Source organism: Leuciscus leuciscus (genome assembly GCF_965113295.1).
Source record: "Leuciscus leuciscus genome assembly, chromosome: 23".
NCBI classification, from domain to species: domain Eukaryota; kingdom Metazoa; phylum Chordata; class Actinopteri; order Cypriniformes; family Leuciscidae; genus Leuciscus; species Leuciscus leuciscus.
The window spans coordinates 8,990,332-9,014,592 of record NC_138747.1 but is presented as its reverse complement, the minus strand read 5'-3'; the positions used below and the strand labels follow the sequence as shown (position 1 = coordinate 9,014,592).

Genomic DNA, 24,261 nt, shown 5'->3' with positions numbered 1-24,261 from the left:
TTCTTAATCAAGTAGGCTATTCAAAGACATTAGTGCATTAATTCTCTGAAAAATTGCAGATTGTTATTACTTATTATTGTTAGGATGGACTGATAACATATTCAAAACAATTGTATTCATTTTATTTTACATACAAATGAGGAAAATGTGTATTTTGGAAACTTGTGCTTATGCATTAAGATGACTTAAGCTTTTGATATTGTCTTTAACATAAAAATAGGACCTTTAGAGTTTGACTAGACTACTATGAATATTTTTGTGCTTTAGTCTACCTTAAAATAAAGAGTAATCACAATTTTTTGTATTAAATAAAGAGAATATCAAATGAAATAGTATATTTGTAATAAGGACATTATAGTGGACATCTGAATAATGGACCTTTTGCACATTCCCTGGTTTCTCAGAAGTGGAAGTCGTCATAGTTGGGTAAACTTCTATAGCGGTGAATGAGAGACTACATTAAATATTTACATTACATATTTTTTTGTGTTCCCATTTGCTCAAATAACAAAAGAAAAACTCCACAATAGTGTTTTCACATCTTTCAAAACGAGGAAAAAAAATAGAGAGAGATTGATAACGCTGTCAGAAGAGAGAAAGATGTCAATTTTACCATCACTCCCACAGCCACTGTATTAGAAAGATCACAGCAGCGTTAACTAGTTTCTTGTAATGTGATGCAAAGGCAGAGGTGGACAGTAACAAAGTACATTTACTTGAGTACTGTACTTAAGTACACTTTTTGAGTATCTGTACTTTACTTGAGTATTCTTTTTTTTGAAACTTTTTACTTTAACTTCACTACATTTGAAAGACAAATATCGTACTTTTTACTCCACTAGATTTCTTTCAAGGTCCTTGAGTAGAAAGTAGTAACGTCAGTCAGGGGTTGCATTTTGGTTGGAAATGAAAGTCGGGTTGACGTCAAAACCTGACGTCAAAGTGACATCAGAACCCGACGTCGGGTGGACGTCAACATCCATCGTCGGACAGATGTTGGATTTTGGTTGGAGAGGAAAGTCGGGTTGACGTCAGAACCCGACTGAAGTTGGTTTCTGACGTCAACCCGATTTTCATTTTCAACCACAATATAACGTCTGTCGGACGTTGGAGATTAACGTCAATCTGACGTTGGATTCTGACATCTGACATTTTCATTTTCAACTTTTGGTTTGTTCTTCTAAATGCACATTTTGTCATTGTTTTGGAGTACACTAGCTTATAGATAACAGTAAGGGTAACATATTCATACTTAAAGCCAAATATCTTTAAATAGGGCACTATTTGAGGGAACAGCCATTTGGGTGTCCTAAACCATTGTGGATGTTATTAAGTGTACTTATTCAATCTCACATTCAATCCCACTACTGGAACTGTGTTCCAGAAATAAATTTGATATTGATATGAGGGTAGGTAGGCATAGATTCAGAGGCATAATACTGTTAAGTATTACATACAACAATACTACAATAATAAAACAATGCATTGACATTTTATTTTTGATACTTAAGTACTTTCAAAAACGAATACTTCTGTACTTTTACTTAAGTAAAAATAGGTATTTACAACTCTGACCAGTAGTATCTGTACTTTCACTCAAGTAAGGAAGTTGTGTACTATGTCCACAGGTAATATAATACAAAGTATAGTGTTATAGATGTTATTAAAACATAAAACATTTTTTAGAATGAAAATATTAAAAACTTTGCATGATTTACTATGCTAAACGCCGTTTAAACGCGTCATCATAATCTGTGAAAAAGGTCAAAGTGTTAATATTGGAACATGCCATGGAACAATTTGTTTAGAGTTTAGGGGCTTTTATTTTGAAAACTCGTGCTTGCGTATACAATCCATCTTGCCGTTGACTTCACGCAGCTCCTAAACCAGAGGGGCTAATATGTCGATGGAGGATCCTTTTTTCGTGGTTAAAGGGTAAGAAAAGTTATCTTCCTCTTCCCTGCCTTAATGTCTGTCTTCCGTCTTTGTCTAAATGACACGAGTTTGATATTGACAGGTTAATTTAAGTGTTAGTGAAGCATCTTCATCACTACCTGGAGCTCCAGTTATTGTCACATTATTAATGTTTCCATGTGATTTTACTTATAAACTTCACTAATAAACAAAATATAGGTGTGTTTTTAGTTGAGTTTTAGTGATCAGGAAGGTTGAATTAAGTCTAAAGAAGCCAGAGACATGTTATAGTTATGGTTTGTGTTGACTGGAGTGTAAACACACACTGATTTATGTTGCATGTTTGTGTGGCTCTGTCATTCATTTAATGTACAGTCAGATACAAACCACACATTAATCATATACTTCACCCCAACATGACAGTAGCCTAACTACCACCGGCGTAGTGCTTATGTAAAAGTTGTTTGCTTCTGATAAACACCTTTCATTCCTTTGAAGTAGAAAGGGTTTGACAGTTTGCTCCTCTATCTGGCAGGGAGGTGCAGAAGGCCCTGTCTAAAGCACAGGGGCTGTTTGAGCGCTGGGAAGAGCTGCTGCAGGAAGAAACACCCGTCAGTCGCGATGAGCTGGACTGGAGCACCAATGAACTCCGAAACTGTCTGAGGGCCATCGACTGGGACCTAGAGGACCTGCATGAAACCATCAGTATCCTGCCATAAACCAAAGCCCAATGATGCCTTCAAACATCAGAACGGCGACACTTTAGTAGACGGAATGTTACACAAGTACTGTGTGCCTTGATACCTCAGTTTAGCAAAAGGGAGATTAATGTGCTAAAAGACTGTATAGTTTTCAAAAAGAAAATACTTTACTATTCCACTGATCTCAAACTTTTGAACGGTAATGTATAAGCAGAACTCGTTATAATTCTTGACAGTATCAGGTATTGTGGAGGCAAACCCTGGAAAGTTCCGTTTAGGGGAACATGAACTCCAGGAGAGGCAGGACTTTGTGGAGCGAACACGGAATTCTGTGCAGGTGTCAATCACTCTCCTATTTTCTCTCTCTCTCTCTCTCTCTCTCTCTCTCTCTCTCTCTCTCTCTCTCTCTCTCTCATATATATATATATATATATATGGTGTTGTCTTAGTTTTTGTAATGTAAATGAGTGTGTTTCTGTGTGTAGCTGATGAAGGATCAGCTCTCTAGTCCCTCAGCTGTGGCCCAAGCAGAGAAGAAAAACAGACAGGTGAGTGATTCATTCACTATTTCACGAAAATGAGACTGAATGGATTCATATGGTCATGTTTGCGTCCATGTCTGACAGGCTTTGATGGGGGCCACAACAAAGGATCGTTACGCCGGTCTGGAGCCTCACCTGGTGTCTGCAAACTCCAGATACATTCAGGAGCAACAGGAACAGCAGCAGGTAAAAGACATGAGGTCAAAAAAAAAAGTGTTATCAGTGAAAATATTTTTTTCTTATCCAGCATTACTTGACAATATTACAAAGAGCATCTTATAAGCTTCACAGCAAACAAGGAAATGTGACCTTTTAGTGCCAAGTAGTTCAGATACTTAAAGGAATAGTTCACCCAAAAATGAAATTTATCCCATAGATTACTCAGCCTCAAGCCATCCTAGGTGTATATGACTTTCTTAATAAATATCCTGGCTCTTTTGAGCTTTGTAATGGCATGGATTAGGGATGGGATGATTACCGGTTTCACTATAAACCACGATATAATGTACTGACGGTTAGTATTATCGTTTAAAATTGAATTATCATTAAAACCATGTTTGATTATTATGATTTTAATAACTCACTGTAAATCCTGTCCAGCCAGCAACAGGCTGACGCAGGCGCAGCACACAACATTGTTGTATTTTTATTCGAGAAGGAATGGCGGAAGGCAGATTAATTTTTTAAATCTTACATGATCACAAAAATATGATCGAACTCAAACAATAAATCAACTCTGATTTCATTTTCAATACAATCGGAAACGGAGACGCAAGACGGCAAGTTGTATTTGAATGAAACGAGAGCGTGTGTGCGTCCGTTGTGATACATGTGCGCTGTGTTATAATGCGTTGTTATTGACGACGGTCATTTTAAGGAAGGAAATGCCACAGAATATAATCTTACTTTAAAAAAGTGCATAGAGCTGCTTGTTTTATTTGTTGTTTGTTGATTTTCAAAATATAAAACTTGTTGAAATGTTTTCAGTGTGAGCTTCAGTTATTTTTTAACACTTTCATCTCGTTTTAACAAAACCGTGATAGTATTGATAATTTTGGTCACTATTATTGTGATATGAAATTTTCATACTGTCCAGTCCCTAGCGTGGATTGGAAGTTGTGATAGTATTTTCTTCTTTTTTGTGACGTATATCAGAGTGAAACGGCTTCTCGGACAAGAAAAAATGTAGGGCAGGACTTTATTTTGAGCAATCGGGAATTGATTGGATGGTTGGATCGTTGTGGTTTGCTATTGGTTGATCTCATGTGAGTGACAGGTTGCCTTGCCCTCGCACCAGTAAACATGTCATCAGAGAAGAGATGTCGCTGCAAGAGTTATTTTTATTAAAGATCATTAGGGCACATGAATAAAAAGATTTTGAAAACTGCAGTTTTCCATGAAAAAAACAAGAATTGTCCATTTTGATTTCATGGCAACTTTAATACCACAATTTTCAATTGGCATAAAAGGGTAAATATTTCTTCTTTGTTCGTTTTACGTCCTAACTTTCCCAACTTGTCTTTCCGTGCAGCTGATCATGCAGGACCAGGATGAGCACTTGGAGCTGGTCACAGGCAGTATCCGTGTCCTGAAGGACATGTCCAGCAGGATAGGAGACGAGCTGGATGAACAGGCAGTGTAGGATATTGAAGAATAAACAGAAACACTAGCATGTGGATTTTTCTAATACTCAATGTCTATTTTTATTGCCATGTGTGCTTTTTGTCCTAGTATGCTCGGGGAGTTTAGTGAGGAGATGGACCAGACCGGTTCGAGAATGGACTCTGTGTTGAAGAAAATGGAGAAGGTTTCACACATGACCAGCAGTGAGTGCTTCTACTTCTCACATTTTTATATCACTCACAGCAAATGTTTGTAATTTCAGCCTCAAATGTTTGTAATTTCAGCCTAAAATGTTATGTTATTATCTTTATCATTCAAAAGTTTGGGGTTGGTATTTCTGAAATGTTTTTGAAAGATGTTGCGCTCACCAAGGCTGCATTTATTTGTTCAAAAATGCAGTAAAAACAGGAATATTGTGAAATATAAAAAACAATTAAATGTAATTTATTCCTGTTGAGAGCATCATTACTCCAGTCTTCAGTGTAATGTTTCTTATTATTATCATCAATGTTGAAAATATTTGTGCTGCTTAATATTTTTGTGAAAACCGTTATACATTTTCTTCAGGATTTTTTTTATGAATAAAAATTTTCAAAAGGGCAGCATTTATTTAAAATAGATTTGTTTTTGTAACAGTGCAAAAGTGTTTGTGTCATTTTTTATTTTAAAATCTTTTCTGAATAAAACTTGTTAAAGAAAAAATCTTACCGACCTAAAGGAAGCATTTAATTTTTTCTCAAACTGGTTCTCATTCATTGTTTTCACAAGCTTTATATCTTTAATTATCTTAAAGGTATAGCGGAGGATGTTTTACTTCCTGGTGGGTAGTCTAAACTATTGGTCCTCCTAATTGTCAATCATTCTGGTGAATCAATCAAACTTTTCAAAAAGTGGAGAGGGCGGGTCTTATCTAAAATTTGGAAAGATCCTCCGCTATACCTTTAATTTTGCTAGGCTTACGAAACGAGCGTCAGATTGGTGAGATTTTGACTCGGATCTTATGTTTTGTGTGTTGCAGGTCGGAGACAGTGGTGTGCTATCGGAGTTCTTGTAATCATACTGATCGTGGTGCTCATTTTGTTCTTCGCCATTTAAACCAGACTCTTCTTCGGTTTGGCCCTCCATCATGCCAAAAGCTTACAGAAGAATTTTACCATGATTCTTCCACCTCATCTTCCATGATCCTTTGTGAGAAAGAGATCCCAGTTATTTTTTATAGTCCTTTCTCGTCTTTTTGCCTTCATCTAATCCATACGTCTTCTGGCTCTCAGCATTTCACTCTCTCCCGCTGCTTTTGGATTGGACTTATTGTCGAATTTCACTAGTGCTGAGATGGAAGTTAACAGTTATTATATTTCTTATGTTTTATTGTGGTACAGAGTATAAGTGGGGATGAGGAATTTGATATTGCCTTATTATATTTTTATATGTTTGATTCTTACAGCAGCATAGTAATTGTGTACATTATAAATGCCCGTGAAAGAGGTTGAACATAAATATGTTCACCAATCATGTAACAATTTAAATGTTGTTATTGGTTGATTCCGATTTCAAGCACAATGAGTAATGCAGGCTCATAGCGCCCTCTAGATCTGTAACGTCATCATAGAAACCTGTGAAGTCATCAAACAACCTATGATGGTGTGCATTGGAAATTGTTTGTAAATTGGAAAAGGAAATTATAGCAAGAAATGTAGGGTTATTTAAATTGTTTTAAAGCAAAGTTTGCGTTTTACATGTTAGCTTTTCCTTTATGGATACATCTGACACTTTATTGCATTATTTGGGTGAGCTTATGGAAAATTGCTTGCAGAAAAATCATGTAATTTGCCTGCACTTTTCATGAATCTTCATGGATGTGCTGTTTTTATGGATTTTCCCATATTTTAGGCTGATTTGGTTATTCTTGTAATATTTGAGTTTCCCCATATTTTAAAATATCATTTTAGGCATTGTTTTTGAGATTACTGTACATTGGACTGTGAAGTTTCATATTATTGTGGAGATGTGTATAGAATAATTTGGACATAGACATTCTTTGTCTCAGTTGATGGTGTGGGTTAAGCCTTCACTGCATGCCAAAGTGATATTCCAGACCCATTACTCCAATAATAATAATATATATATATATATAAATATATTTGTCATTTTACTATTTTTCAAAGGAAAATGCTATTAACTGCTCTTTTAATTGCAGCGAGATGCATGTACTGAAAGTCAGCTATATTAACTGACAACATCCCCTAAAGAGCTGATCGGACCCCACAGTTAGGATCATCACCTGATATTTCTATTCCTGAACTTGAGCTCAGATTGTGCCCATCTGTGGGTGTGCTAATGAACATTTTGTACTGCTATCCTCCGTGCCAATGAGTTGTTTCCAGTGTGCCCTCTGATCTGAGACACTACGTGCCTGTGGGTGAATGTATTATGTTCAGTATAAATGCTTTCCTCTCTGAATATGACATTTCAGTATTCTCTTGTTTCTTGTAATATGATTAAGTAAATAAACCCTTAATGGAAAATCAGATCCAACTTCAAACGTAAGATTTTTTGGGAAATTTTAAGCCTTAACATATTTTAGTACTCACTGCTTTTAAAAATGTGGAACAATGAACTAAAACTTATTACCTCTTACATGCCATTTTAAGGAGATTTGGTACGCATTTGATTGTCTATTATTATTTGCAAAGTAATGTCTTTCAGTGCTGCCTGCATATAAATAATTGCATTTCAAAAGTCTAATGCCCTTGTCACTTGTTTTTGTAAGCATTTGTATTGTATACAAATTTTGCCTTTATTTTGGCATCTTGATAAATTCAAATGGTCCCTGAATAAAGTTTATGACTTTGACATGCCATTCATTTTCCCAGGTCATTTTTTTTTTTAAATTACATGCACCACATTATGGAATAACTTTACAGCAGGGAAATATAACACGGCATATGTTATTTTTCTTTCACAATAAAGATACATATCATGCAATATAAAATCCAATGGACCCTTTTCACGGACTGTGATGACGCGTTTCCACTTTTATCAACGTCGCAAGTCCCGTAAAGTTTTCAAGTAAAGTAAAGTAAAAAAAAAAAAAATAGAATACACATTTGTAACGCTATTTGTTGTTTATATTACCTTTGTAGTAAATTACAAAAAAAAAAAAAACGAATTAATGCAGCAACAGGGTTTCTTACAGAAAGGCTGAGAGAGTGACACCAATTTTGACATATTTCTCTCTTCTGACTGCTGTAATAATCTCTTTATTTTTTCCCTCTTTTGGAAAGTCATGGAAACGCTGTTGTCTGCGTTTACACACGACAACGATGTAACTTAGCAACTTAAAGCAAAAAGTGTTTCTTTCACATTTTTCACGTACAGACGACAACGTTAAAAAAAAGTCAAACGTCAGAACTACCACCGTTCACACGGATCCGCGAAAAATAATTTAAAACTCTGTATAATGCCGCCAGGCCAGAAGTTATCGGTTACTTTAATGAAAAATTATGCGCCTGCTTATGCATGACGTCACCGTTTCCACAAAATCGCATTTTTGTAGTTTACATGGAGACAGTGACGGTATCATTTTCAAAAACTTGAACTTTGAAACCCGATTTCTAAAGTTTACTTTTCAGGCGTTTTACGCCGTTGTCGTGTAAATGAACAGGCCGAAAACCCATAAGTTTCAGGTTTTAGTTGAAAACGGTGTCGTGAAAACGGCCCCTCATTCGACTTCCGCTTCTGATAACCGGAAATGTAAAAAAGGTCCATCTGTCACTGCTTTAAAATGACTAAGTCACACATTAAAACAAAAGCCAAACACAATCATTTTATTTGTTACAAACCTTTTTTTATTAAGATGTATTTTCTTGTTTATCTTTTCTTTTTTACAGTAGTTAATGTGCAATTTTCTTTCTCGTTGGGTCACAGTTAAGGAATACACAAAGTTATTGGCACTTGGAACACAGAGGAAACACTGGCATGTACTCGGGGTGGGGTGACGGGTATTTTGACATCAGTAGACGCTACTGCATTTGTTTCCAAAAAGGTTTCTGGGGAATAACATCTCATGCTGTGAGTGCACAACTAACAATCAAACTTCATTAGTGTTTCTATGTATAATGTACAGTATATATAGATTTGTATTTATATATGTATATTCATATATCTATACTGGAAAATAAAAAAGCTGCAGGATCCCTGCGGCCACACCAGAGACACGCTCTCCGGAGCCATGCTGACGGTCGGAGCTCCCGGCCCCTGGTGAGGTATGAATCTACCATTTACATCTAGTTCCTCTAACACCGTTCAGACAAATCTGAACGGCAGCACGTCGAGGGGTCTCCTGCATCACATGACCTGTTTTAGGGCACAGGGAGGTATGGCTGAGGCGTCGGGAGGTAGATCCACGCACATGTATTGGTCTCTGGTGGGCAGGGACATACAAAGAGCAATATATGTTTGAAATCTGTAAAAAGTCTTTGAGGTTGCCGGCAGCGCAGAAGCGCACAGAAGGGTGAAGTAAATGTACATGGAGCAGAGGGACAGAGGCATGTTTATACTGGGGGAGAGAACACTGGAAAGGTGAAACGAGATTAACAGGTTGATAGACATCTAAGGATAAAATGTATAAGATAACAGTTTAAAGGGTTAGTTCACCCAAAAATGAAAATTCTGTCAGTAATTACTCACCCTCATGTTGTTCCAACCCTGTAAGACTTTTGTTCATCTTCGGAACACAAATTAAGATATTTTTGATGAAATATTGGCAGATATTGATTACATAGAAGCCTATGAAGGAGTGAGACAGCTCTCAGATTTCATCAAAAATATCTTAATTTGGTGTTCTGAAGTCTTAACGGGGCTGGAACAACACGAGGGTGAATAATTACTGACAGAATTTTCATTTTTGGGTGAACTATCCCTTTAAGAGAGGTATGTCTTCATCCGAGGCTTTTGATTGCATCTTTCATTGTTTTTCCTGTGTACATGCCTCTACTTTTTCCATATAACTGAGGTGGAGTGTGTGTATATATACTGTATATACACACACACACACTGTATAGGTTAAGTCATTCACACAGAACGCGTTCTTGCACCTAAAAACACTTTGAGACGTGTTTTTAAGTTAAGATACTACAGGGAAATCTGTAGGTTTTTTTCATGCACTGGTCAATTTTGACATTTTGGGCTTCCATAACATCTTTTGGACAAGTAAAAAAAGAAAACATCCAAAATACACATTTTATTACTCTTTATCTAGCTGTATTTGTTGATTTCAATTACAATGCATACCCGTAAGGGCTATTTTCTAAAAAATTATGTTTTCCACCCCTTTCTTAACTTGGCTTTATCCAATGTCCAGATTTCTAAGCTGGAAATTTAATTATTGCCTCATTTGCATATATAAACAACATTTCAGAAAATGTGTAATACAAAACATTTGTCTTCATGTACTATGATTAATCATCTGGGAAAGTATTATGATATCCATATATATTTATTTTTACCATATGCACCTGTGGTGTCTTGCCTTAAAATTCTAAATTTAACTTTTTTTCAACCACAATAAATAGACATCGCCCTAGCACACGGTTTACATATAAAAACTTTTTTTTTTTAAACAGCACAGTTAAATGCAAAAATGTGTTCTGTGTGAACCAGCCCTAAGAAAAAAAATATTGAAAACATATAAAGTTGAACTCCCCATTGCTCAATTGAATCAGAGGCAGAGAGAGGGCGCTGAAGGTGCGTAAGTAGGGGTCTTCAACTTATTTCCAGGCCAAGCACCCCTTGCTGTTCATAAAGATGGAGAATGGATCCCCTTTTACATATTGTATAAAACTGAGTGTTGCACTTTAAGCCTGGCCATGCATATATATTACCTTATTAATGTATTTACATATGATGCTTATATTGCAAAGACATTAAAATAAGAAGTAACTATTAATTATTGTATTTAAAAAATAAAATATCCATTTTATTTAATTTAATGTGGGAGTACAAAAACATTTTGCTGAACATCTTTAGCTTTTTATTTTGTAGTCAATCAACACTACAAAATAAAAATAGGTTTGCAGACCCTCCATTGAAGACCCCTAAGACAAACTATGAACACTCCCTCTCTCTTGTAAAATAAATACAGCTGAATTTAATATCTTCAGAAAATTATAAATTTGTAGTGCTCTAAGCTCCATTTAACAAACACATTTTACAATGCTTCATTTCATTCTGCAGAGTCCCACAGAAAAAAACAGAAAAAAAAAGAAAGAAAAAAACAGGATTTTAATAGGAATTTAATAATAAAGTAAAGTTTCACATAAAAATTGCAGTGTCGAATACTTAGTTCGTGATAGCTGTTCGCAATTCCCCATATTGGCCATTTTTTTATAAAGTGTCATATTAAGTATTGATTGTTTTGATCGTCACATTGGTAAAATTCAGCTGAAACAATTAATTTTAGTTCGGAATAATTTCCTTGTATTTGGCAGTTCAGAAACATTTTAAACACAGCTGTGTACATTTTCTCCTGTTCAGGGGTTATTAAATAAAACATCAAAAATGAGAATTAAAACCATCAAGTCAAATTACAAGTAGTTTTTTTCTAAATCCTTTGCTGTCCCTTATTGGCCAGGAGAAGTAACTGCATTGCAGTTCTCTTTTCTACCTGCAGCATTAATGAAGTCTGACACCAGGTGGCGCTCATCCACGTGCCATTCAACATCATTCAAAGATCCTCTTTACCAGCAAACTAATTCAGTAACAAATGATTTCTTTAAGACAGAAAAAAATAATAAAGCTCGCAGTGCATGAAGACCCTAACTCCTTCCATCTACGCTCCTTCAAACTCATCCATCCCTTAAAAATGACATTTCAATACAGTAAAAACGTTTTCAGCTAGTTTCAGCTGCCCTCATCCTTTCCCAGCACTTCTCTTGATCCTAGCTATTGTACATTTCAAAATGTTTCTTTACAACTCTACGGTCTATGTTAAAAATTAGTAGCATCTCAATGGCCAAGCACTATTCTAAAGCAGAACAAAACATAGATAAGAAAAACAAAGATACATTGTTCGCCTTACATTTGATCCCTAATTTTTTTATGGTTTTCTTTCTTTTTTTTTTGCAAGTCTCAATTCAAAGCTTGAGTTATTCAGATGTTCTGTTTGACCAGCATGATTCTTACTCAGAATACATGTAGTTCAATTGAAGAACTAAAAGGATCTTGCGCAAAAGACCATGAACCCAGGGTTGCGGGTCAGGGGTTAAACTTCTCCACTGGGTAATTCCACTCAAGTTCATCGGGTTCAGAGTTCAGCGCACGCTGTGTACCCAATCTCACCAATGCACCACTGAGCAGAACATGTTAAGAAGCGAGTCGAAAACATCACGAAATCCAGCCCCCGTGGACACACATGCTGGCTGCTTCCTAAAAAAAAACCTCCTGGTCTCTCCCAGCGTGTCCAACATTAAAAATAAAAATGATCAAGCTGTACATCAGAGGATTCAGCTCCTTATATGTACATTCCAAAAGGATGAAGAAATGTCGACAGCTGTTATCTTTTTCTCCCTCGTTGTATTTCAAAAGGTGCAATGAGGAACAGTCCAACACAAAGCCGTATTTTTGCAGTCACCATCAATCTATCAAATATTTTTCATTCTTTTGGACAGTGGAATGGTACTTGTGCGCACACACACACACACAATTGTGTTCACTTGACATTTATAGGGATAGTTCACCAATTTATTATTTACTCCCCTTCAATTTGTCCTAAATTTCCTTTTATTTTTCTGCTAAACACAGAAAACAATATTTTGAAGAATGTGGATAACTGTAGCCATTGACTTCCATAGTATTTTTTTCCCCGTACTATGGAAGTCGATTGCCACCCGTCAAGTCTGGTTACCGACATTCTTCAATACATCTTCTGTGTTTAGCAGAAGAAAGAAATTCATATAGGTTTGGAACAACTTGAGGATGAGTAAATGATGAAAGAATTTATTTTGGTTGGTCTTAAAGTCAACATAAAAATGGCATTTGCAATCCTTTTAATGTGATTGGATCATTAAAAAGTGGTCGTTCTACACCAAAATTGGAGCCAAATGTAAAATTCAAAGCTGAAGTCGACTGTAAAGAGGATGCATTAGCATTAACTGACTGGTTTTAGAATCAAAGCAAGTTATTTCAAAGCAATTTTTTTCATTCCATTGGAAAAACACATTTGTCATTTTGGAAATTACATGCACAGAAATTATTCACAAAAACAGCAGGGGCCTCATGAATAAATGTTTCATAAGCACAAAATAGGCATTGAAATGTGCATGATATGTTTTCCATGCAAACGATATAAAAAACTAACATTCTAAAATGGATGAATCATTCATAATACGATCTATTATATGCATTTAGAAAATAGATAGGGTGAATTGTCATTTCATGGCGACTTTAGATGCAGTAGGAAGATATTATCTGGATAATGCATGTGTAAATTGCATGCAAATTAGGCTATGCATAATAAAAAGCTTTGTGCATTCCATATATGGTTATTTCAAGGAGAAGATGAGGTGGAAAAGTTCTGGCAAACGTATGGTTTTATAAATCTGACACCTTTTGATTATACTCAAAAACTGGCATGTGTGGGTATGGATTTTTTTTGTGCGTGTATAAAGTTTAATACATGAGACCCCAGAAATGTGCATTGAAAATAATCAATTTTGATTTCATTTGAACTCTACAATGATGAAACAAAACCAATGGAGCCAAACCAGATTGGATTCAATGCGAGCTGATGTTTGTTTAATCAAAGCGTACCCGTTTGATGCCTCCATTTGGGAAATGGCTCACTGCACCAGTTGTGTGTTTAAGTGTGTGTGTGTGTGTGTGTGTGTGTATATACATATATGTGTGTGTGTGTGAGCATCCATCTCCTCACCATTCCCTCCCCTCTCTGCTTGCGTCTGCACTGTATGTCTCCCTCTCTGAGTCAGACAAAAACAAACAGAGCTCTCTGATCTCTGCATACACACATACCAACCACCCACCCATCCATCCATCAACCCACACACACAATGCACATATTCCACAATCAAACATCAACACCACCCACGCACACTCTCTCAGACATGCATTTGGCACACAAAAACCAGACGTACACACATTTGAGCACGTTCACATAAACAAATGAGCGCGCATAAAGAGCATGCCTTTGGCTCACGCTCTCGCTTTCCTGTCAGCCTCCTCGCATGAATGCACAGACATTAGCACGTGTGCCTCCAAAAATGGAAATAAAAAAAGAAGAAGCTCAAACTCAGAGAAATAAGTAGCGGAGCACACCAGCACACATGCATACAGACTCATCCAGGCATTCTGTGCCCTCCCTTCCTAGAATTTCTTTCTCTGTCACAGACTAGTTGTGTAAGACTCTCAAGCACCAACTTCCACTCTTTAAGGCAGTGCTGAACAATCCAGCTCACATTTCTGTGCAAATATCTCATTCGTATCCTATCGTACTGTGATTAAGACTTGGTGCAGTCTCTTAGGATCGTACCACGTGGCCGAGAGGTAAAATTCTTCTGTGCCCTGGCCCAGTGCTAAAAAAAACAACAACTTGCCTTTGTCCTTTTCTTCCATGAAATGTCTAAGTAAACGGGTTTAAAGACGTAATTTAAAGAGATGGCTCACCCAAAATGATGATGATTATATTTTGAGCAATATCCAAGTCAATGGTCACTAAAACCATTTGGAGCGATATCAACATTCTTTAAAATATCTTCTTTTGTATTTCACAGAATAAAGGTGCGGTCACAAATTTCAGCAAAACTTCACATGCAAAAAAAATTTAAAATTAGTAATAGCGTAGAGAGGTATGAAACTCCCAATAGCGCATGATTCTACCCACAATATTTTGTTGAACAACAGAAAAATGTGAACGCATCTTAAAGAAAATCATAGGTTTAGAACGACATAATTGGGCGAGTAGATAACAGAATTTTCATTTTGGGGTGAACTATCTTTTTAAAAGAAAAGGTAAAAATAAAAAAAAATATGTAAACATTAAAAAACCCACAAATAACAGGGGTAAATGTGCTAATATAGTTTTTTTTTTTTTTTTTTTAGAACTCTTTATCATAATTTTGGACTGGGATGATCTTGACCAATCGCAGCCTTTCTTAAGCCATAATAAAAAATTCAAACAATATAGCCAACCATTAAAGGAAATAAGTGTGCTTAAAACACCTGAAGATGCAGGTCATACTTTGGGAATCTAATTTTAACACATACTGGTGCAACTGCACTTTTAAATAACATGGTCACTTTCTTTCATCTCCGAACCTGGGGTTACAACAGCTCTTTATTGTGATTACAGACTTCAAGAACTTCTCTTTCTGAAACCCAAAACACTTAAAAACTGACTTTTCAAATCCACATAATAAGACTACGAAAAAGCTTCCAATCTCAGAGTGGTCTTTACTGATTTGGAGCCAGCATAGCTGTGGCACTGATGCCCGTTCAGTGCCAATCTCTAATACTGCACTCGGCCCACTTCATCAGAGCGTTTAGTGCAACTCTGTCAGAGGCGCTGAGGCGTAGCATGTCAGAATGCGCCATGCGGCAGCATGCACCACACTTGTGTGATAGGTGCATGAAGCAGTGAGCTGTGAGACATAGTCTGAAGCCGCCATACACACTCATTTACACATCACACAGACGCCATGTGACATCTATACAAAATAAAGGACATAAAGAGAAATGTAAAAGGCCTTAATGATTTTTAAGCTTGTGGGAGTGTTTTGGGATTTACTTTGCAGATATTTGACAGTAAAAACGTGTCGATTTGATTAAACCTACCAAAGTAACAATATTAAGCCTTGGTAATATACCAAAATAAAAATGATTCAAATAGATTTTGGATTTTGCTAAAGCAAAAACATGTGGACAACAATTCACCATTCATCGATTCAAAAGGTGAGAATCTTGCACAGACCCTCTCTATCGACGATCAAAACGACACAGTAGTTTCACACATAGCAAAACAGATTCATCTGCCTCTTACAAATTCATATCACAAATCATGACAGACTGCTTCTCTTGGGATACTTGGCAAGACAAATAGTGGAAAAGTTGGCAAAAGATTACAAATGTTGTACAAATAAGAATATTTAAAAGAAAAAAGGTGCCTAAGGGTGTTGGTGCAAGAAGAGGAAATGGGGTCCAAAAAGCAGATATACAGCTACTAAATATTAACAGATGAATACAATCTTACGTCCAGCAAAATTAACTTTCTGGATTCTCCAAAAAGATACATTCAGAATCATGCCAGTGTTCTCAGACTGGATAGGAGCTTCCAGACACCATTTCCCCTTCAGATCACCCCAAATGTCCTCAATGGTCCCTCCTCTTCAGGAATGTGTTTCTGCAGTATGGAGAGGAGGGCCCACAATGTACGGTACAATAAAAAAAAAATAGGGAAATAAAAATAACCAGATTTTGAAGTGGGATTCAACGACAGTCTTCATAAAGATACACTTCTCGACTCCGTGATGACATCAACGCCCAAGGTGAGACTGAGATACGATGGAGGAGTGGAAGGGAAAGAATAACTGAACCATGGTATTGTTACTCACTAAAACAGGCTGCTACCATCCCCGCTCACACCTTGCAGGGCATCTGTAGATGAATGGCCTGAATCAGAGGCTGTGCCACCTTCCAGGGATCCCGTTTCAAAAGCATGCTCCACTCCCAAGCCATCAGACTCCATTTTGGCAGCGTCCGGAAGGAAGTTGGCATAAGCGTCGCTTTCTGCCATCAGAAGCTTCAGTTTCGGGATCCAGCTCTTGCGTACCACGCGCCGTGCGTTAGTGCACATGTCTGCAGCGATCGCGTTCATTTCGCTCTCTTTGAAACTAGGAGCAAAGTTCTGGCAGTAAACTGGAGATTAAAAAACAAACCAAAAAAACTATAATTTTTTACTATCGTTAGTTTTTCATGCACTTTTTACACAAAGATATTTAATGCTTAAAGTTACAAGCAGCAACAGATATTTCCTTCCATATTGTTGTGACGAACATCCAATTATCAGAAAAATATATAGTAGGTCAGGACTTAGTTATATCCATCGGTTATCCATTGATTGGAAATTTGACAACATTTTTCAAATTTTGACAAATTTAAGCTTTAAGTCATTTGTGGAGGGTTGGGGTTTAAGTGAACGACATGATTGGAGAAGACCAGCATACATCACCAGTCTGTTGTTTTCACTGGAAGATCGAATTATGACATTTTGAGGCAAATATATATGAATACACAGATGAATCATTCACAATAACATCTATAACATGCATTTACAAAATAGATGGGGTGAATTTTCATTTCATGCTAACTTTAAAAATTCAACTGGACTGTTTTAATGTGGATAAAACTGCTGGGTTCATATTAGAAATAGCTCATTTGTTTAACCAATATCAAAATATTATACCACAACATATCAGCATCAATACAGCACTTACACTTAACAGCATGGAGAACCCGACTGTCGAGTGGCTTGCGGTTGGGGTCATTTGTGGAGGACCGGATGCCTGTTCCACAGCTGTTTGCAAGAGTGCTTCTACAGGAAAAACAGAAAAGGACACTTTTAAACTAACACAGAATCTGACCTGTAGATTACAAGGGCAAATGGGATCAACAAAGTACTGTTCACACAAACTCTTTGTGGACCGTTTTCTTCTACTAACTGAAATTGTATAAAAAAAGTCACTTTCTAAATCCCAAAAACAATTGGTTAAATTTCCATTAATAACATGTTAATCTATTATTTTCAATTAAAGAGCTGGTTCACTCAAAAATGAATATGTTGGCCATTGTGTAATTCCAAACCCATATGACCATCAACTTTCATTGATACAAATAGGACATTATGCTCTCTCTTTTTTTGGTGAAAGAAATTCATACGGGTGAGTAAATGATGACAGAATTTTTATATTTGGGTGAACAATTCCTTTAAATACTAATTTATTTATTCTAATTTATTTTCTGCAGAATACATTAAGTCCAAAACTTCACTCACCGGTCAAAAAAGGCAGCAAGTAGCCGCCTGAGCAACACTTTGTGGCGTGTGCCCGCACTAACGTGGCAGTTCATCAGCTGAGCACGTGAAATAAAAACACTGGTGCCGGTTACTAGCTCCAGTTTCTCAGCAGGGTCACCTTCTTCATAGAGTTTAGGATGACAGCGGTTTCCGATCTGTGCAATGAGCTCAGTGGGAAGAGAGGCCAGATCTTGCCTCACTCGAACTCCTCTTCCCCTTGATTCAACTGTGAGGTGGTCGGGTAGTGATTCCACTCGTTCATTGGCTGAACCCAGATTGCAAAGAGGAAAAGAAAAAGAAAACATTGCAAGAGCTGACACTGACTACCAAACTGAATGGTCAAGATGTTGAATATATCTCTCCCCACTGATTTACATTCTCTGTCTTTGTTTAATAAAAAATAGAATTAATGGACATGTAAAATAATACACATATAAAATGAATTTATCTCCCCATTTTGTTTCGTTTTTTCTCTTTTAGTAAACGTTTTCTTGCTTTTTATATGTTGCTTAGATTCTTTTTGGGGGAACTGTGAATGGAAAAACAGGACAGTTTCCACTACTGTTTATCTGTAATTTTGAGTTTTCTGAAAACAATCAAATATATTTTTAAAAAGTAAAAAAAAAAAAAAAGAATTGTCTACTTTACAATAATCCTATTGATGGAGTTCCTCAGAGCTCGATACGTGGCCCAATTCATTTCCCACAATTACACTACATACTGAAGTCTACTATCACGATGCGGGGTTCAGTCGGTCAATAAATTTAACTGATAGGGATTAGCAATCAGACAATGAAATTAAATTCTAGTCAACTTCTCTTACCTGTTGCCCCTACATTTAGCATGCTGTACATAGTGTACATATTACAGATCTGTCTGTACTGTTCTTCTGTCGTTTCGTCTGTGATTTCCTCTTCTTCTTCATCATCGTGGTAAGAGATTGGTGAGTCACTGGTGTACATGCTGGGGGTGCCTGGGCTGGTGCCTTCCGGTGTGCTACCGCTGTTGTTGTTATTGTTGTTGCTGTTGCTATTAGTGGTACTGCTTCCACCCAATAAAGCTGCACTTTGAGGTGGGGCCCCGCCCATGCCCCGTGCTGCCTCCTGCGAATAACGGGCTGCTTTTCTCATACCTCCTCCTCCACCTGCCCCTGATCCTCCACCTCCTTCACGACTACCTCCTTCCCAAAGACGCTTTGCAACTGGAGAGCAAACCACTGAATATGATGATGCTTCTTGTTGGGGCTGATGGGCCTGAGGTTGCTGCTCTGTCTTCACCCTTGACATCAATGGAAGAGGTGTGAGACAGGAAGCGGGTCGAGCCGTAGCCGTGGTGACCGCACCTCCTCCTATGTTGCTACTCCCAGTTTGAGTAACGGGGCTCTGGGGTTCTGAGGGCGTTTCTTCTGTGTGAAGACCCTGTGAGTCACAACTTGGTGAGCTGACCTTTAGGAAGAATTCTGTGCCTTTTTCCATAATCTGCTGAATCTGCAGGAATCCTGCTGTGTACATTAAGAGAAACTGATCACCCAAGTTCATGCTAAGTCGACCGGTGTAACAGAAGGAAAGGATCTGCTGGAAGCTCTGAGGCTGAACCGCTGGTGGTAACTCCACTACAGAGCTCTTACTTCCAGAGTTGAACAAATCACGAAAGTAGGAGCTGCTGGCGGCAAGCACTGCCCGGTGGGCTTTAAATGTGTGACCCTTCACCACCACTGACAAATCACAGTACAGACCCTGAAGCCTCTGCTCATTAAGGCACTCCAGGACATTGTTGCCAAAGTTGGGAATCGCCATCTGCAGCATCTGAGCCATATCGCAAAGCCCAGCACCACAGTCTGTGAAAACAGAAAACACTTGGTATTTTATTTTTCACCTCAATTATAAAATAATCATAGAATAATGATGACCAGTGGGTAGGCCTGTACAGAATCCACATCAATGCAAATATTATATCAGCAGCTTCCCAAAAGATATTTAGCCTGTCATTCAAATTTATACACATTCCCACCCTTTGCGTGTTCGTTTTTTAAAATATTTTTATCATTTAATGTTAACAGTTATTAATAATCATTGTCGTTTAATAAATTTTACCACATCAATTACACGGAATTCCAGACATTTTCTCACCAAAATCAGTGTGGAAAATGTGAAAAAGTGTGCCGATTACATACAGTCTTACCAATGGGATATGATGACAGGTACAGTTATATTCATAAAATAACCATAAATCATTTTAAATAGTTTGTAAGAAAGTTTGAATATCACGCAATTTCAAATTGTCAAATTTAAGATGCAAAAATGTTTAGGCAAGATGACATAAAAGGTTATTAAAAAAAGTTATAGAAACACGTTCAAAGGTTGAGTCCGTAAGATTTTCTAAATGTTTTTTGAAAGAAGCCTCTTTTGCTCATCAAGTCAACATTTATTTGATAAAATATACAGTAAAAACAATAACATTGTAAAATATTATTACAATTTAAAATAACAGTTTTCTATTTTAATATATTTTTAAATGTCACTTATTCCTGTGATGGCAAAGCTGAATTTTTAGCAGCAATCACATGATCTTTCAAAAATCAGCAATTGTGCTGCTTAAAACGTTTGTGTGAAAGAAACAGTGATCATTTTTTTCCAAGGAGAACTTGATGACTAAAGTTCAAAAGAAAAATCTCTTGTAACATTAAAGAGGTTTAACTGTCACTTTTGATCAACTTAAAGTAACTAAATAAATAAACCTTAATTGAACCCAAACTTTTGAATGATAGTGTAGATAACTTCTGATTAAAAAAAAAAGTCACAAAAGTTGTCTCATATACATATAATTTAAACTGTATCCCTTAAATAATTTAAACTGTATCCCTTAAATAAAGCTTCAAAGATTTTTTTAATCTCGACACACACACACAAACATATACATATATCATATATTCTTATAAAACCATGCAGACAGAGTGCTACTCTCTGTTCTAACTCCAAGGTCAGTGGATGCAGTCCCACAAACAACATCCCATGACTAAGTCCGTAACATAGAAACAATACATACATTCACCACAAGAAATCAGACAAAGAACAAAAGCAATAAATGTTGATACACATTCTTAATATAACTGAAGATTAGAGCTCATGCCTAGGGCCATTCAGAGGTTTTCTGTGGGTCATAAACAATTTATCCTACGGTCTATTCTTTTTAGGATCATACATATTTTAGAATCTGCTCTAAACCAAAGGTCAGCACTTAAACAAAATCCTTTTAGGAGCAGAAGATGAATGCATGGTAAACAAGAAGGGGTTCAAGTGAATATTCTTTAACATAATTAGAGAACATGCCTAATGCAATGACACTCTATCCATCCTGTATTATGAAATCCAACATGCTTCAGAGGAAGAACTCGCATTTATTTGAGGTTTCTATTTGTACATTACATGAAATCATATCTGTGTACTAAATAACCAACAACTCTTCAAAATTAAGTGCAGTTATTTTCCTGTGCATACATTGTTTACTTATGTTCATTCAGTCTGCTCAACACTTTTAAAACTTGTATCTCAAGAGTCTGTTAACAACTCTTAACAATCAAAAATTCTATTGCTCATCATCACAGTATCTTCTTCAATAGTAAAATACGACTACTGAAAAGTACCTTACAGTTTGATCAAAAACCCCCCAGTAAGGGTGTACTGAGTAATTTCACACCAACTTATTGCTCCGAGTCTCTGTGCAAAGGTTGATAAGATCGCATGCATATATAAAGCAGATCAAAGATTCGTCTGGCTGAGCAGTAAGGTCATGCAAAGTTACAAACCCAAATTTTGCTGCCAAAAGAAACTTCCGTTTACACTCTTTAACATATAGTGTATACACACACACATAATCATACATTAAATGATCAAATAATGTCAATTTTCTATTTCCCAGTTACTGCAGTTATTCTTACTACTGTAAAATTCTAGTAGTAGTAGCCACCACTCCACCAAAAATAAAAAATAATTATTACAGAAAGATTCTTATGCCGTTTATTGATATTATGCTAAATATTATGACCAGCATATAGTAACTATGGTATTTTGGAAACAGTACAGTAGCCTACCCATAGTTCATTTTTCGGATTGTGCCATCCTAATGTAAAGGGTTAAAGCTAGTAATTTAGCTACTAGCAATCACATTTTAAGAAATTCTCATAAACTTAGTCTAAGAGTAGTTTAGATGGTCGATTAATGTCTGTCTGTAGTTCAGGAACTATGAAGCGAAATGCGGTTTAATTCATCCAGACTGTTTCACTCGCACAACACTATTTCCCAAAGGAGTAATAATAACAACAGTTTTAATTACAAGCATAAATGTAATAAATTAGCGATAGTTTGTAATCTCACAGTGAGAGTCGGACGCCGGTGTTTCTGTGATGTGTGCGGCCGCGGAAGGGCTGCGGTTCCCGGTGAGAGTATGTGCCCGCACCGCTGCCCAGCTGGACACGAGCTCCGGGTTGGCACGGGCCCAGGGGGGCTAAAAATACAAGAAACAATGCCCCGATTTCCTGGTTTCCTCACTTGATGCTGCGACCAAAGAGCTAAAATCTGCTCAGCCCTCAAAAATCCTGTCACCAAAATAGTCTGATAGATGAATTATTGAGAAGCCCACATCCGTTTCTCTCGCCCCCTCGGTGCCAGTGCAATGCTATGCAATGTCGGGCTGAATTACAGTCCTGTGCACACCAGAATATCAATACCCAAAACGCTTTGACTCGACCAACAGCATCCATATGCATGCATTTTTTTTATTATCCTACCGCTGCTTGCAATTTGGCTTTCTTAAGAAGTAGGCTAGTCCTAATTGTATGCACGCAGCGCAATCATTGGATTTCACATAAAATATTCTGTGGTTAAATTCTACTCCATTTTGGAGGAAAAGGAAGGGGGCTCGGCTTCATCTTTTCCCGACATCAACAGGTCATCCCGGGACAAATGCAGCAACTGGGGGGCGAGTCACACTGATCCGCGAGACAAGACACCATTAACCACTTGAAGTCTGAAAGCGATGCACATAATGCCCTCATCCATTACAAATCCTCAAATCGTCCAGAGACAAGCGCTAATTTGCAAGCGATGTTGTGTGGGCTAAAAAAGTTGGAAAATATAAATGGATGTATTGATGCACCATAAATCAAGCTCTCGGAGTCGGCAGCAAGTCATTGAAGTGGTTAAAGTTTTGCAAGCCCATCCCCCATCTAAAGCAATCGCACACCTTCACAAAACAATACCCCTATCCAAAAATCCCCTCAACATTTTCTGTTACCCCGTGCCACAACAATAACTAATGCGACCCCTTGTTCAACCCACGTGATTGCCCCTTGACCCCACTCAAAGTGGCATGACCCTCTCTCGTGCATGCATTAAAATACTCACCCCCTCGATTGCAATCTGCTGAAAAGTGGTTCAGTGGTGGAGGAGTCAAGACTCTTTCTCTCTACGGGCAGCCATTCATCGTGAATGCACAGGCAAGACACCCGAGCGCAGAATAATCGAGGGGTGCATCATTTTGTCACCCCGGCTAGAGCACAGAGTTACCGATCAATCATGCACAGACCAAGAAAAAGAACGCTAGCGTGCAACCGTGCCGCGCGCTCTCCGCTGGATCAGTCTGTGCGCAGAAAGCGAGCCGTGTGAGCGTCTAGACTCAGGTGAAGCCCTGGGGTCTGGGGTCTGGGTGCTACGCGCTCTGCATGCCAACGGAGCTCTGCATGGCGCACTGGAGAAGAGCATGTACTAAACGCCTCCCAAATATGTCCATCACGTCGCTCTAATGGGGTCACATTATATGGCGTATAGACAATTAGTGTTTATAGAGCGTGACTGGATTAGATTATTAGTTCGAATGTGACATTTGCACAGAAGGAGCAACTGTAGTGACATATAAATATCAAGAATGTTTAGAGAAGGCATACTTTACGCAGAAAATGTATTTATGGAATTTATGTTCAATATAAAATTATGAATAGAAATTTAAACTATAAAATAGCTAAACGTACTGTCATGATAATTGCACATTTTAAACGGGTGGTTGATTATGATTTCTAACTTTAGTTAGTGTGTAATGTTGCTGTTTGAGTATAAACGTGCAACGTTACAATGCTCAAAGTTCAAAGCAAAGGGAGATATTTTGTATATATATTGTAGGACTACAAAAACGGCTGGCAAGGACTACACAACATTCCTCCCGGGTTAGTGACATACCTAGCCCTAAAATTTTACATAAACATTTACATTTAAATAAAAGAATATGCTAATCAATGGCTAGAAGATAACTATAAGCTACATAAATTAATCAACTAACCATTGAGAAATGTCCTGTTGCATTCTTCTTGAGTCTCTCCATCAATGTCTGGCTCCAGTTTGAACATAAA

At 37.3% G+C, this 24,261-nt stretch overlaps 2 protein-coding genes across 3 annotated transcripts; one reads left to right on the top strand and one right to left on the bottom strand.

Moving 5' to 3' along the window:
* Positions 1–1,827: 1,827 nt before the first annotated feature.
* stx10 (syntaxin 10) lies at positions 1,828–7,640 on the top strand. Its single transcript, XM_082156061.1, has 8 exons — positions 1,828–1,935; positions 2,450–2,619; positions 2,858–2,952; positions 3,101–3,163; positions 3,242–3,343; positions 4,689–4,795; positions 4,889–4,983; positions 5,799–7,640. The coding sequence occupies exons 1-8, from the start codon at positions 1,901–1,903 to the stop codon at positions 5,873–5,875; spliced, it is 744 nt and encodes a 247-aa protein (XP_082012187.1). The 5' UTR covers positions 1,828–1,900; the 3' UTR covers positions 5,876–7,640.
* Positions 7,641–10,016: 2,376 nt separating this feature from the next.
* On the bottom strand, positions 10,017–23,616 carry nacc1b (nucleus accumbens associated 1, BEN and BTB (POZ) domain containing b). 2 transcript variants are annotated; one of them, XM_082155132.1, is made up of 5 exons: positions 23,264–23,616; positions 18,685–19,698; positions 17,841–18,126; positions 17,284–17,381; positions 10,017–16,705 (listed from the first exon to the last, which is right to left on the bottom strand). In XM_082155132.1, exons 2-5 carry the CDS (start codon positions 19,673–19,675, stop codon positions 16,401–16,403), a joined length of 1,680 nt encoding a protein of 559 aa, XP_082011258.1. In that variant the 5' UTR covers positions 19,676–19,698; positions 23,264–23,616; the 3' UTR covers positions 10,017–16,400. The 2 variants fall into 2 exon arrangements, with proteins under 2 accessions (XP_082011258.1, XP_082011259.1); XM_082155133.1 differs by lacking the exon at positions 23,264–23,616 and adding an exon at positions 22,235–23,212.
* Positions 23,617–24,261: the final 645 nt, after the last annotated feature.

Coding starts and splice junctions, on each gene's coding strand:
- stx10 (XM_082156061.1), top strand. CDS start 1,901: ATGTCGATGGAGGATCCTTTTTTCGTGGTTAAAGG. Junction 1,936..2,449: donor CCTTTTTTCGTGGTTAAAGG/GTAAGAAAAGTT, acceptor TCTATCTGGCAG/GGAGGTGCAGAAGGCCCTGT. Junction 2,953..3,100: donor GAACACGGAATTCTGTGCAG/GTGTCAATCACT, acceptor TTCTGTGTGTAG/CTGATGAAGGATCAGCTCTC.
- nacc1b (XM_082155132.1), bottom strand. CDS start 19,675: ATGGCTCAGATGCTGCAGATGGCGATTCCCAACTTTGGCAACAATGTC. Junction 18,127..18,684: donor GCTAAATGTAGGGGCAACAG/GTAAGAGAAGTT, acceptor ATCTGGGTTCAG/CCAATGAACGAGTGGAATCA. Junction 17,382..17,840: donor CTTGCTGCCTTTTTTGACCG/GTGAGTGAAGTT, acceptor TTTTTCCTGTAG/AAGCACTCTTGCAAACAGCT.